This window comes from Dendrobates tinctorius, unplaced genomic scaffold (genome assembly GCF_039654945.1).
Source record: "Dendrobates tinctorius isolate UK_male_01 unplaced genomic scaffold, ASM3965494v1 ptg000046l, whole genome shotgun sequence".
Lineage (NCBI taxonomy): Eukaryota > Metazoa > Chordata > Amphibia > Anura > Dendrobatidae > Dendrobates > Dendrobates tinctorius.
Genome location: NW_027361714.1, coordinates 6,107,184 through 6,122,236, shown reverse-complemented (window position 1 = coordinate 6,122,236; position 15,053 = coordinate 6,107,184). Strand labels below are relative to the sequence as shown.

General features: G+C 44.2%; 1 protein-coding gene across 4 annotated transcripts in view; it reads right to left on the bottom strand.

Moving 5' to 3' along the window:
• Positions 1 to 698: 698 nt before the first annotated feature.
• The window catches only part of PEX3 (peroxisomal biogenesis factor 3), a 129,125-nt gene continuing 114,770 nt past the window's right edge, over positions 699 to 15,053 (bottom strand). For all 4 annotated transcript variants that reach the window (XM_073575673.1, XM_073575675.1, XM_073575674.1 and 1 more), the window contains exons 12-13: positions 13,231 to 13,327; positions 699 to 3,317 (exon numbers count right to left, since the gene is read on the bottom strand). In XM_073575673.1, the coding sequence (XP_073431774.1) occupies positions 3,234 to 3,317; positions 13,231 to 13,327 (181 nt within the window). In that variant the 3' untranslated portion in view covers positions 699 to 3,233. The remainder of the gene's footprint in view (positions 3,318 to 13,230; positions 13,328 to 15,053) is intronic.

The window sequence follows — 15,053 nt, the reverse complement described above, 5'->3', positions numbered from 1 at the left end:
AAAATGCACCAAAGTAATTAAGTCAAATGCGCCTCTTAATGCATAAGATGCATCGTTCCCCAGTGACCAGTGTGCATTGCTGGTCTTAATAAATCGGTCCCATAATGTTTTTGTTGGCAAGATACGAGCAGTGGCTCAATGACTGATGCTTTGCAGCACTTTGGTCCTGCATTCAATACCTACCAAGGACAAATGGAGATCTCTCAGTGACATTTCCAAGTACAAAATACAAATTTTTCACTTATTAAAGAAGCCTACTAGTTGACTAAATGAGCTGGATATGTTCACACAGTGTCTATACAGATTTATCTTTAATTTGGAAAGAAAATAAGATTTTGTCATTACCAAAATAAGAGTTGTAAAAAAGATACAAGAATATCAATTACTTAACAGAAATGAGAAAAGTTAAACCTATGCTTTCATGTCATTGTTAAAGTTGTGGTGGAAGAAGTGTTACACATTTATTCAAAGACTAGTGGCCCTAAGTACATACTGCTTAGTGGCAGAATGTTAGGTGCAAGCAGTCTACTAGATACAGTCTACATATTAGATGAGTGACAGAGACACGTTATTGGGACAAGTGACAAATGCTTCCATATTGATTGTCTGTAGTATTGAGTATTCACTTTACACTAAGAAATGGTAGTAAACCATGTACTAAAATAATGATTTAATTTTTCCTAAATAATAAGCCAAGATATTTATAAAATGCTAGTTTATTGAATTGTAGTCATTTTTAGTTATCGTCCATTAAACATATTAAGAATCCCTTTCAGTAGGCAAAGTTCATAATTAACAACTTAATACAGAACATAAGTTAGAATATCCATTATAATTACTGCACTGAAATTAGCAAATTAAACAAAGGCTTTCATTTCAATACTAAACTACACCTGGTTGAAGTGGTGCACACCATTTACATCGTTCCCACTACAAATGGTTGAGTTAGATTATAAGGTTGCGTTCACAAGCAGAGGTCATGTTGCAGCTTTTAATGGGACAGCACAGAATGACTGTTCAAACCAAGTACATGTGTTCAGTGCTTTATGGTGCAGATATTCCTTTAAATACACCTTTCCCACCTGTTTGTTTTCCATCTCTCTCCAGAACTGGCAAAGAAGAAGGGGGTGGAGATAGATGGAAAATAAGCAGGTGGGAATGTAAAGGATTGGCCCTGCCGTGAAGCACCGGGCGGCAGGACTGAGGATGAACAATCACTGTCCTGACAGAGTCCCTTTAAGTCGCAGCAGCCCTGTGCTGCTGAACTATCACATAATCTCCTAGGTGAAACCGACATTACCATGCAACACGTCAGGGGCTACATGGTGACTTTGTCCATGACACAGGTTCTCCCGGGGCTACTGCTGCACTCAAGATGCAATACATGGGAATGGGGCTGCATTGCACTATGACCGCAACAACCCAAGAAGTCCAACCTCGGCTGTTATTTTTCCCTCAACTGGCTTGTTGCAGTACTCTTGTATTGCCCTGTGATGTGGTACCATGCCTACCTTGGTCACGTGGCAAGTGTCGCGGATAAAGTCGCAGTGCAACCCCAGATTAAGTGATTTACTATGTTTCAGCCCAAAAGACTGCAGTGACACAGGGCTACTGCGACTAAAAGCCACAACAGGACTGCTGCTTGTGAACACACCCAAAGGGATAAGCAGTTATACTCATAACCAATCATTGGGCCCTATTCATCAAACTGTACCACAGGCAGCAGCCTATCAGCTCAGTTCATTGCCTTTCTTTCGCTTTAAAATAGAAGCTGCACCATGATTGGTTGTTTTGGTCAGTAAGGACAGCTGTATTATGGTGCCCATTAATTAACCTACACTCTGATCATGGATTAGATGCCTGGCAAAGAGCAGTAAATTAGTCAATGGTTATAATAATGGAAAATGGATTAGAGCTCTGATCTTAGGCTTCTATTGTATAGGAACCATTAGAATACTACTGCTGCAGTCTAAAGAAATTGATGCAGATTTGCTATGCATCATTACAAGTGAAACAAGTAAAATAAATTTGTTTCATCTGCAAACCATGGTAATTTGTAGTAAATCCGCATGCAAATTTTGATGAGCTTGTCCTCAGTGCAGTAAAAAAGTGAGGTTTTGCTTGAATATAGAATGAGTCAAATGTTATACTTTTGGAGGTAAAAAATGAAAATGAGGAACCCCAAATCAACAAGGGTTTGTCTGTGTAAACTGTTTTCCATCGGACTGTAAGTAAACATATTTTAATTTGCTTAATAAACTAAATGATTCAATGACAAATTCAGATCTGCTACATATGCATAATCATTGTGAATGCATTTTTTTTAAATTATGGCACGCTTACAAAGTTATAAGATTGATGGATTCAGATTTAAAGGGATTGTCATTCACTTCAATAGCAGCTGAACTGCAATACCCAAGAACAGCCACTAAGCAGTGAACAGAGCAGTGGTGACTCTTTATACTGTTACATACAAACTAACCGGATAGGTCATCAATATGCAAGACATAGGCAGCCCCTTTAACAATACAACAATTAGCCTGTACATAATGGTTGTTCTACAGAGTGTAACCGAAGGTTAAATCACTGATATTTAAAAAAAATTCAGTGGATGAAGAATAAAACGTACAACACAAAATATTGAGAAGCTGCAATGCGAGTACAGTAATCGCTAACTAGTCAGTTCTTTCTCTACTAGTAAAAGGAATATGGTTGAAAAACCAATCCATCATACCAGCACATTGTGCACGCTTTACGAGTACTCTGGGTAGTCGCAACTTATTAAACATACAGTTGTATGAATGATGACAATATTACTGGCTTTACCCAAAATGTTAAATGCTGGTTTGGTCTAAGGGTTAATAAGGCCTGTTCATATTGTAAAGCACTCTGTCAGCTATTCATGCCACATTCATTTGATTTGGACTATAAAGTTAATGCATTGTTTGTACCAAAATGAAAATTAATAAATATATTTCATATACCATTAGGTAAATTTCAATGTCTCCTATAAATTTTCTTTAAATGACATCCTGGTGAGTATAAAGTAGATGCTAATTGCTGTAGTGACTGAAACTGATTCTAAGCAGTTCTTCATGGTACAGCATTCACACCAGACATCCATTCTTCGGGTCCATAAGGAGACACTATTCTTTAATTAAAAAAGGAATGTCAAACACATGCTGTAAACATTAATGTCCCACTGGGTTCTCCAGAGACATCATGATGGACCATTACTTCTCAAGTTGCTGGGGTGTGCTAAATGCTTCATACACATTGGCAGCAAAGTCCTTAACTTGATCCATGAGTAGGAGATCCTATGGAATAAGTCAAAGTAAATGTTAATGCAAATATCAGTAAAACAAAAAAAAATAAGCCATAAAAGTCAAGACATTAAAAACTTACCATCCCAAGTCTCCAAAGGAATTTTCATCACATCTCAACATACTTGACATTTTAGTTAGTTTTTTTCTCCATGTAGGAACACAAATTACCATTTTTTTTTTACTATAAAATGCACTTTTTAGGAAGAGAAAAATCTTGCAGAAAAAAAAGTGTATCCTATAGTCCAGAGGAGGGTTCCTATGTTGGAGAGCGCTAACACAGCATCCTTCCTGATCACTGAGAGGAGTATTTCAGCAGCACAAATCTCTTCTCCTGTCTAACAAGGATCAATCTGATTGCTGCAGACAGGACAGAAAGCTACCATGACCTGCTCATCACTACAGATGAATTGATGCTGCAGGTCCTGACTAACAGAAGGAGCTTTCAGGTTGTGTGATCAGACACATGCCTGCAAGTAACTTCAAATGTGGCCAAACTTTCTTCCACATGTCCCAAAATTATGAAGAGGGCTTCACCAGAGAAATAACTTACAGAAAGTATAAGGATTGTACTACAGAGAAGTGGGGTAAAGTTATTTTCTCTGATGAAATCCCTTTCAAACTGTTTAAGGACATCTGGAGGAATAATTGGTGAAAAGGTGAGCGTGTCCATGAGCCTTGTGTCATACCAATAGTAAAGTACTCTGAGCCCACTGATGTGTAGAGTTGCTTTTCATCCATGGAGTGGGCTCACTTACAATTTTTCCTGAGAACTCTACTATGAATAAAGAATGGCATCTAAACGTCTTCCGAGAGTAATTTCTCCAAATGATCCTGATACAAAATTTGTTGATTAACCCCTTAACCACCGCCAATACGCATTAAAACCGCAGCCACTAGGGCCTTATTCCCTCATCGCCTTTTGAAAATGGAGATCTGGTATAAGGCTGTAGTGCCTTCCAGAGTCAGAAAATCTCCAGTGTTTCAGCTACGGGGATAGCCGAGACCCCAGAAAACATGAACAGGGCTGGATATAGTGGTCCACATTATTCAGTGAATAACAGTGATCACAAAAAAAAAAAATAAATTTGACCGCTATTACAAGGATATCGCTCTCTTTTGATATGATAAACATGTCAGAGGAGAGAGAAATGAGGTCCTCCGAGCCCCACCAGTACCCAAGCCATCCTCCGGTCCCACCTGCCCTGTCCCCTTAGCCTTCCGCGTCATCTTCCTGGAAAAAAAAATATGCAGTGAGCCCGCCGAGATCTGTCGGCCGGTACCTGGCAACAATAGAGATTTTTTTCCTATCGGTTCCATTTGATCACCTAGATAGACACTATCACAGTGATCAAAAGAAAAAAAAAAAAAAAAAAAAAAAAAGTAAAATCAAACCCCCCATTGTCACCCCCTTAGATAGATGAAAACTACAAAATATTTTTTTTCATTTTTTGCAGTTAGGGTTGGTGTTACGGTTAGGGTTTTTTTTTCAAAAGTAAAAAAAAATATGACAGCTTATGTTCAGCACAAGTGTTCGCTACTCAAGTTTGCATCAGGTGCTAGGGTATGCACAAAATATGGCAGATCCCAGCATGCTTTTTGGGTGTCTAACAGCTATGAAACATGCAGGGCGGGGACTTTAGCAAAATTTTCGGCAAACTTCTGTTTTTTTCACAGATAAATGCAACTCACATCGAAGAAATTTTACCCACTATCATGAAGTACAATATGTCACGAAAAAAACAATGTTAGAATCACTGGGATCCGTTGAAGCGTTCCAGAGTTATGATCTCATAAACTGACAGTGGTCAGAATTGTAAAAATTGACCTGGTCATGAAGGTGAAAACAGACTTGGGGGGTGAAGAGGTTTTCCCAAGAACAAAAAATTATTTTAATCAATAGATGTATTTAAATAAAATGTTCCTGTGCTGAGATAATCTTATAAATGAACCGCTACTGTGTAACGGCCGTGTCTGACCGTACAGGGGCCACAGCTCCTGGGCAGGGGGGTATACAGACATTACAGCTGAGAATCGTAGATGATTATTTCTTTGGAGGAAAACATTGTTTAAAAACAGGCAGTGAAATGTTTTACCTCACAGAAAGAATCATCTGCGATCCCAGGCTGTCCTGTCTGTATCCTCTTTTGCTTCCTCCTGCCCAGGAGCTGTGGTATGATCAGACCATGTTCTGCATGGTCAGACACAGCCATTACAAAGTACACAGCAGGGACACATTTATAAGATTATCTCAGCACAGGAACATTTTATGTATCATATCCAATTTTGGAGCTTTTTATTATTCCAAGGTTATTGATTAAAACTAACTTTTGTCCATGGAAAAACCCCTTTAAGTTCCACCATCTGGTCCAAACGTGAGTTCAGATAGCCATTGGCTTCTCTGTGACATGATCGCTGGAAACCAATGGGTTACTATTACAGCCAAGACTGGCTGAACACCTCCATGACTGTCATTTGATCGCTTCTGTGAAGTCTAGCCTGTGGCTAAGCGTCATAGAAGACAATGATTTTTACCATATGCAGCAATACTACAGAAATGCTGTATTCAGTAGAAATAATCAGATAATCCCTAAGGGGACTAGCAAATAAAGTAAAGAAAAGCAGTTCTTAGGCTGGTTTCACATTAGCGTTGAAACAACGCTGCGCACTGCGTCGGTAAGCCCCGCCCCGATCCGGCTCCCTGCCCGCCCCACACGCATGCGATCGGCGCACCCTATCTTTAGCATAGGGTGCGCAGATCATGCACTGTCAGTGTGAAAGTAGCGTGCTGCGCACTTTTGACGGTGCGCCGTGCGCGCCGAAATGCAGCATGTTGGGGCGGGCAGGGAGCCGGATCGGGGCGGGGCTTACCGACGCAGCGCGCAGCGTTGTTTCAACGCTAATGTGAAACCAGCCTTATTAATGCAAAAAAAAAAATCCCTTTTCCCCCAGTTAGCAATAACGTAAAAAACCCATCATCATATGTATCTGGTATAAACGTGTTCATTAATGTCTTGTCTATGAAAATATACAATTAACCCACGCTTTAAAACCTGTAAAAGAGAAAAAAAAAATCCAAATGCCAGAGCTGCGAGTATTTTAATGCCGCAACGCCACAAAAAATGCATTAAGGAGCAAGTTTGTTATTGCCGTAATTGTACTGACAAGAACAATCATATTTCAAGGTCATTTTTAATGTAGAATGAATGCCAAAAAAACCAGAACACAATTGTGGAATAGCATTTTTTTTTTTTCACAATTTCACTTTCAAGTGAACCATATAATAAATGGATGGTGTCATTCAAAAGTACATCTATTCCCAAAAAAGTGCTGGCTTTGCCTGCTCTGTCCACATTCCCACTATGTGGACAGAGCAGGAGACATTGCCGGACACACATCAGGGGATCAACTGACGTGAATGGGCCCCAGTAACACAGGAACAAGTGTGGATTGTGCAGACGCCACTTCTGAGCAGCAACTGGCAGGGTTGGAGGCCAGGGGAAATACTAGAGACAATGGAGCCAGAGGCCTAAGTGGAGCACGGTTAAAAATATGTAGTAGTGTGACTGTGTAGGCAGCAGGAGACTTTGCCATCCACACAGCAGGGGAGCAGCTGGCGTTACTGAACCCCACTGACACAGGAGCTAGTGTTTCTCTGTGCGGACGGCACTTCCAAGCAACAACTGGCTGTGTTGAAGCCCAGGGTCAATCAAGGAGCAGGCTGAGGCCTACTTGGAGCAAGTAGAAAATAAGATGTAGTGTGATTTTGGAGGCAGCATGAGACTTTGTCGTCCACACAGCAGGGGAGCAGCTGGCATTACTGAACCCCACTGACACAGGAGCTAGTGTTTCTCTCTGTGCGGACGGCACTTCCAAGCAACAACTGCAACAACTGGCTGTGTTGAAGCCCCGGATCAATCAAGGAGCAGGCTGAGGCCTACTTGGAGCAAGTAGAAAATAAGATGTAGCGTGATTTTGGAGGCAGCAGGAGACTTTGTCGTCCACACAGCAGGGGAGCAGCTGGCGTTACTGAAACCCACTGACAAAGGAGCTAGTGTTTCTTTCTGTGCGGACGGCACTTCCAAGCAACAACTGGCTGGGTTGAAGCCCAGGATCAATCATGGAGCAGGCTGAGGTCTACTTGGAGCAAGTAGAAAATAATATGTAGTGTGATTTTGGAGGCAGCAGGAGACTTTGTCGTCCACACAGCAGGGGAGCAGCTGGCGTTACTGAACCCCACTAACACTGGAGCATATGTTTTCCTCTGTGCAGACGGCACTTCCAAGCAACAACTGGCTGTGTTGAAGCCCAGGATCAATCAAGGAGCATGCTGAGGCCTACTTGGAGCAAGTAGAAAATAATATGTAGTGTGATTTTGGAGGCAGGAGGAGACTTTGTCGTCCACACAGCAGGGGAGCAGCTGGCGTTACTGAACCCCACTGACACTGGAGCATGTGTTTTTCTCTGTGCAGACGGCACTTCTGAGTGACAACTGGCTGTGTTGAAGCCCAGGGATTACAGTTCAGGTGGTAGAAACATGAACACAACAGGAGACCTGGATACTGTTGTCAACCATTTATTTATTCTGGAAGAGGACTGGCAAATTCTGGCGAGATCCTACTGGCTAAGCTCTGGCCATGTATCCAGCTTAGAGACCCAAAACTTGAAGGGGGAAGAGCCATCTGGGAGTACACTGACAGGGCAAAACATGTAGTCTGTCACCATCTGACGGAAACGTTGCCTCCTGCTGACTGGAGCCGTCTGTTATGGTGTAGACATTTGTGGCGGACACACAAAATTTTGCCACATTTGGGCCATACTGGTCTTGCCTTGTGCTGAGGCGCTGCCTCTGCTCCCTCTTTGTGCAGAGCTTCGTCCACGCACAGAGCTGCTTTGTAAAGCACTAGCAGCACTGCTGTCGGGTGGAATGGAGAACATGATGGACTGCACCAGTGTGTCTTGGTACTCCCGCATTTTACGCTCCCGGTTCAACGGTGGTATGAGGCTTTGTAAGTTGTCCCGGTAGCGAGGATCTACGAGGGTGTACACCCAATAATCAGCCGTGTTGAGAATGTGGGCGATGCGGCGGTCGTTTCTCAGGCACTGCAGCATAAAATCAACCATGTGCTGCAGACTCCCAACTGTCAAAGAAACGCTGTCCCCTGCTTGAGGCGTCATCTCTGCCTGCTCTGCATCACCCCACCCTCGCTGTACATACTGATTAGAGCATTGTGGACCTCCCTCCTCTGGAGAGATATCTTCCTCCTCCATTGACTCCTCATCCTCCTCACAAAGTGTCCCCTGCCTAGGCCTTTGTGAAGAACCACGTAGCGCAGACTGTCCAGAAGCAGTCCACCTCTTCCAAAACCTCCTCCCTTAGTGCTTGCAGTGTTTTTTGAAGCAGGCAGATAAGGGGGACAGTCATGCTGAGTAATGCATCATCTGCACTCGCCATCCGCGTGGAATCATCGAAGGCACGCAAAACGAGGCAGATGTCCTTCATAGAGGCCCACTCAGTGGTGCTGAAGTGTGACCGGCGCACAGTGCGACTTGTTTGCGCCTGATGCAGCTGGTACTCCATGACTGTTGCCTGCTGCTCACACAACCGCTCCAACATATGTAACGTTGAATTCCACCTGGTGGGTAGGTCACATATGATGCGATGTTCCGGAAGGCGTAATCGACGCTGCAGAGCAGCAAGGCGCGATCTTGCCGTGCTGGAACGCCGCAAGTGAGCGCACTCTATGCGGACCTTGTGCAGCAGTGCATCAAGATCCGGATAGTCCCTCAGAAAGCTCTGCACGACCAAGTTCAGCACATGTGTCAGACATGGGATGTGAGTGAGGTTGCCTAGGCCCAGAGCTGCCACCAGATTTCGGCCATTGTCACACACTACCAAGCCTGGCTGGAGATTCGCTGGCACAAACCACACGTCACTCTCCGGCTTGATGGCATTCCAGAGCTCCTGCGCTGTGTGGCTTCGATTCCCCAAAGAAATTAATTTGAGTACGGCCTGTTGACGTTTGGCCATGGCTGTGGTCATATCGGTCGTAACAGGCTCCTGCAGCGCTGTTTCTGAGGAACTTGAGTAGGAGGAGGAGTCAATGTGTACAGACTGGATTCCTGCAATCTGTGGAGTTGGCAGAACACGTACAGCGCCACTCTCCAGATCTGTACCCGGCTCCACAACATTGACCCAATGGGCAGTGAGGGGAAGGTATCGTCCCTGTCCATGGTTACTGGTCCACGCATCGGTGGTCAGGTGGACCTTGCAACTGACGGCGTTTAGTAGCGCATGTTTTATTTTTCCCTCCACATGCTTTTGCAGGGCAGGGACGGCTTGCCTGCTGAAATAAAAGCGGCTGGGCACGGTGTATTGTGGGACTGCCAATGCCATGAAGTTCCGGAAGGTGTCAGTCTCCACCAGCCTGAATGAGAGCATTTCAAGGGCCAGTAGTTTGGCAATGCCAGCATTCAGAGCCTGTGCTCGGGGATGGTTTGCCGAGTATGGCCGCCTTTTATCCCATGCCCGTGCTACCGATGGCTGTAGAGTGGCCTGGGAGTGTGAGGATGACTGGGAATGTGGTGCTGTGGGTGGAATGTCACTGGGTCTCCAGACAACAGTGCCAGAGGTTCTTCCTTGGCGATCCTGTGAGGAAGCTGAACGAGCTGTGTGAGCTGGAGGAAGAGGCCCCAACACGAGCTGAAGAGGTGGTAGGTGGTGCTGTACGTTGGCCTACGTCTTCAGTGTGTCTGTGTAACTCCACCACGTGCTTGGTCCACACGTTTCCACATATTTGTGGTATTGAGGTTGCTGACATTTTTCCCTCTTTTGACTTTCTGATGACACAGCTTGCATTTGGCAAAGCAAATGTCATCTGCAACTGTGTCAAAAAAGGACCACGCACTGCAAGTCTTGGGAGCGCCCGTTTCGGCTTTTGGAAGAGGAATGCTCCTAACGGGTGCTGAAGAGGAGGCTACAGGCAACCAAGTCTGCCCCCTCTCTCTCCCTCCTGTTTTGGCCATTTGGGGAATCTCTGCCTCAGAGCTGCTCCCACCACCTTCCTGTTCCTCACGCCATGATGGGTCAAGGACCTCATCATCTACACTCCCCTCTTCAAACACCTGCTTCTCCTGAGTTGTCTCGCCAGCACCGTACGCTCCAGAAAGTGGCACCTGAGTCTCGTCATCATCTGATGCGTACTGAGGTGTGCTGACCATAGGCACTGGCCCACCCGCCTCTTCAGATTCAGAGGGACAAAGAAGTTGCGCATCACTGCATACTCCCTCTTCTTCATATTCTTGAATGCTGCTTGGCTGGCCCCCTCTTTCCAAGCCAACAGATTCTGAGAACAGAAGTAGAGACTGTGATGGCTCCTGTCCAAGGCTCTCTGACTGCCTGGGCACTTTGGCAGGTGGTGAAGAGACAGATGGTTGCTCTTCAGTGCTATGGCCCTGAGAGGACGTGGAAGTCATTGAAGTCGATGCGTTAGCTGCCATCCATCCGACAACGGCTTCAATTTGTTCCTCCCGCAGCAGTGGAGTACGGCGAGTTCCTACAAAGCTGCGCATAAAGGACTGTTGCCTGCTAAAACTGGGGGATGCTGACTCACTGGTGCCCGCAGCAGGCACAGAATCCCCACGTCCTCTCCCTGCATAATCCCAACATCCTCTCCCTGCAGAATCCCCACGTCCTCTCCCTGCAGAATCCCCACGTCCTCTCCCTGCAGAATCCCCACGCCCACGTGCCTTACTCAATGCCTTCTGCATCTTGGTAGACTGATAAAGATAGGCAGAAAAGTACAAAGGGGGGCTTAGTGTGCTTATTCCTGGAAAGCTGGTAACAGGTATAAGAAACACTAATTTTATGAAGTGTGTGTGGATTACACTTTAATAGGAGCTAATGTGGCCTACACAACTGTCAAATGGAGTGTTTGGTGAACTTTATTTTGTTTTTTTTTTGTTTTTAAAAAACTAAAAGGATGTGACCAAAGATTTGAAAGCGATAGTATCACAAACTTTTTGGAGCTACTACAATGCAGGAAGGTAACCTACAATGCAAAAGATGAGGCTCCAAAAAATAGGGTAATACTAATCTGGCTGCAGCTGAAGGGCACAAGCCAGAAAAAAGGCTCCTCTATCTACTCCTATATAGTGTTTGCAACCAACCAATGTAGATGGATACGGATGGATGCACAATAATAGGAGAATAAAAAATGAGCTGCAATAAAAGAAAAATGTGTGAGGCAGTGACGCACGCTGAGCGGCCTACAACCAGACGTAGCTGCAGGACACACTACTCAGAGTGAGCTGCACTCACACACAGAGACCTCTCAGACAGCCGTGAACAGTGCAGATAAGTGGCCACTAGCACTGAAAGGCTGCAGAGAGGCTCCGCTGTCTACTCCTATAGTGTTTGCAACCACCGTATATGGATACAGATGGATGCACACTAATAGGAGAATTAAAAATTAGCTGCAATAAAAGAAAAATATGTGTGAGGCAGTGACGCACGCTGAGCAGCCTACAACCAGATGTGCCTGCAGGACACACTACAGCGTGAGCTGCACTCACACAGAGACCTCTCAGACAGCTGTGAACAGTGCAGATATTTATGGCACTAGCACTGGAAGGCTGCAGAAAGGCTCCGCTCTCTACTCCTATAGTGGTTGCAACCAACGTATATGGATACGGATGGATGCAATTGCACACTAATAGAATGAAAAATTTGCAGCAATAAAAGAAAAATATGTATGAGGCAGTGACACGCTGAGCGGCCTACAAGCAGACGTGCCTGCAGGACACACTACAGTGTGAGCTGCACTCACACAGACCTTGCAGACAGCTGTGAACACTTCTGCAAGGCAAAAGAAAGCTACACTTATTGAGAATGTAGCCTGGTTAAAGCACAATATGATTTTGAAAATCGCTATCACTAACTGTCCCTCAGAGTCTTGAACAGCAGCCTGTCTCTAACTGAATTCACAGCAGAGTGAACCACTAATGGCGGCGGCGAATTTATAGTGCATCATGACATCATTTCAGCAGCCAATCACAGCCACGCCATTAGTTAACATGCCTACATGCCTAACAGGATGTGCCCACACTTCTGAGGATTGTCATTGGTTGAATCAAATCAAACTGGCTCATAGCATTATGGGAACTTCCGATTCCGGTATTCGATATGCTAAAAGTATCGGAACTCAGTATCGGAATTCCGATACAGTGAATATTGGCCGATACCCGATACTTGCGGTATCGGAATGCTCAACACAAGTCACCACCGAGCAAAAGAGGATTGGATGTTCTAAGCAGAGACAGGGGGTAAATAAAAGTACAGTGACTCCCCCTAACCAGATAATCAAACACCATGTAAAAGTGTAAATCCACTCAAAAGCCTACACTATAGTGGCAGACTTACAGGCACATCTAATAACAATGATACATGAGGCTGAAAGGATGCATTATATCCCTACTAATATAATAGACAAGAGAAGGCTGAATCATAGGTAAATACTTACAAGAATGCAATATTATCCACTAGATGCAAGGCTTGTCAGAGGTAAATTATACAAGATAGTTATTACCTGTGTGGTAAAAGCCTGGGACGGGAGGTCTGCTCTGGCATCCCCTCACCTTGCATCAAGCGGATAATATTGCATTTGTGTAAGCATTTACCTATGATTCAGCCTTCTCTTGTCTATATATTAGGAGGGATATAATGCATCCTTTCAGCCTCATGTCTCATTGTTATTAGATGTGCCTGTAAGTCTGCCACTATAGTGTAGGTTTTTTGAGTGGATTTACACTTACACATGGTGTTTGATTATCTGGTGAAGTGCCTTCTCTTACACAGGACATTTTTTTGTATTTAATTATACTATATAGTATGAAGTGTAGTACGTACCTGGACCATGTGGCTAGGCATCTCACTACATATGGAGTGGATCTGTCCATTTACTATAGGAATAATTTTTGCCAATGGTAAATTAACTCTAGAAAGGCTGTAGAAATAGAAAGAATTATTTTGAATTAAATGTGCTAATTAGAGAAAAAGTAAATAGTAACAAAGGGCCTGAATCATCAAAGCTTTAAACAACAGAACGACAGAATTCTGGCTTTGAAAAGTTACAAAATTTAGGCACAACTGTTGTGCCTAAATTTTGTGACTTTTGACGTTTTCATACCAGTTTATCCCAGCTCTGACAAAATGGTGGGAGCTGGGGCAGGGCAACGTGTGGCGGGGCAGCAAGCGACAGGTCGTCTACTTCATGAACAGTGTGTCATTCCCTACTGCAGGAATCAGACTGGAGATTTATGGCATAGCGCATAGGGATGCACGCCATCCGTCAGATTCTCCAGATTGATGAAGAGGCGGGCTTGATGAATTGTTCCCATAAACCTCAATTTATGAATGCGGCCACTTTTTATACCAGTCTTTATGAAATGGACACTACAGTAATATACGCCAAACCCATCTTTCAGCTACTGTTCACCACAAGAAGAAATGCATGCAATCGGACAATGTTCATTTCTGCCTTAATTTACACTACTTTTGTGACTTGTGGAATTATGATGAATTTGCTGGACATGTTCTTCCACATCTCCTATTGGAACACTTTACCCATTGTTCAAAAAGTTGTCAGAGGTGGTTGAGGCTGGAGTAAAAAAAAATGGCAAAAATTCCCAATTTTTGCAACACTGCAAGAGATTTTAAGCTAGTTTCTCGCATAAACTTGTTGATGAATGGGGGTCATACATGAATATATTATATTACACATTGATGAAAACATACAGTTCATCTTCTATATAAGTATATAAATGTTATACTGACTTAACCCCATAACAATTGCCGATACGCCTTTCAACGGCAGCAGTTAAGGGTACTCATGCCTAAGCGCCGCTTTTTAACGGCGCTGAGGAATAAGGGTATAGCACCCCCCAGAGTGGGAATATCTCCGAGATCTCGGCTACCAGGGGTAAAACGGCGACCAAAGAAAAAAAAAAGTCAGATTTTCCATTTAATTTCTCCACTGATGTGTTCGCACATCAGAGGAGAGAGAAATGGGGTCCTCTGATCCCCCCGGTATCTCCGTTGTCCCTGCAACCCCCCGTGAAGTCCCCCTGGGCTGCCGGCGTCTTCTTACGGAAGTAAATGGTGGGCGCATGTGAAGTGCCCGCTGAGATCTGCCGGCTGGCACCCGGCAACAATAGGAAATTTTTCCTATTGGTTCATTTTGATCACTGTGATAGACCCTATCACAGTGATCAAAATGAAAAAATAGTAACTCAAGCCCCACTTTATCACCCCGATAGTTAGCTAAAAATAATAAAAATAAAAATATTCATTTATTTCCATTTTTCCATTAGGGTTAGAGTTGGGCTAAAGTTAGGGTTAGGGTTGGGGCTAAAGTTCGGATTGGGATTAGGAGTGTGTTGGGGTTAGGTTTGTTGTTAGGGTTAGGGCTGAGATTAGAGTTAGCGGTGTGTTGGGGTTAGGGTTGGAGTTAGAATTGGGGGGGGGGGGGGTGTTCCACTGTTTAGACACATCAGGGGGTCTCCAAACGCGACATAGCAACACCATTGATTCCAGGCAATTTTGCATACAAAAAGTCAAACAGTGATCCCTCCCTTCTGAGCCCTGCCATGCTCACAAAAAGTGACTTTTCCCCACATACGGGGTATCGGCGTACTCACGAGAAATTGCACAACTATTTCTGTGGTCCATTT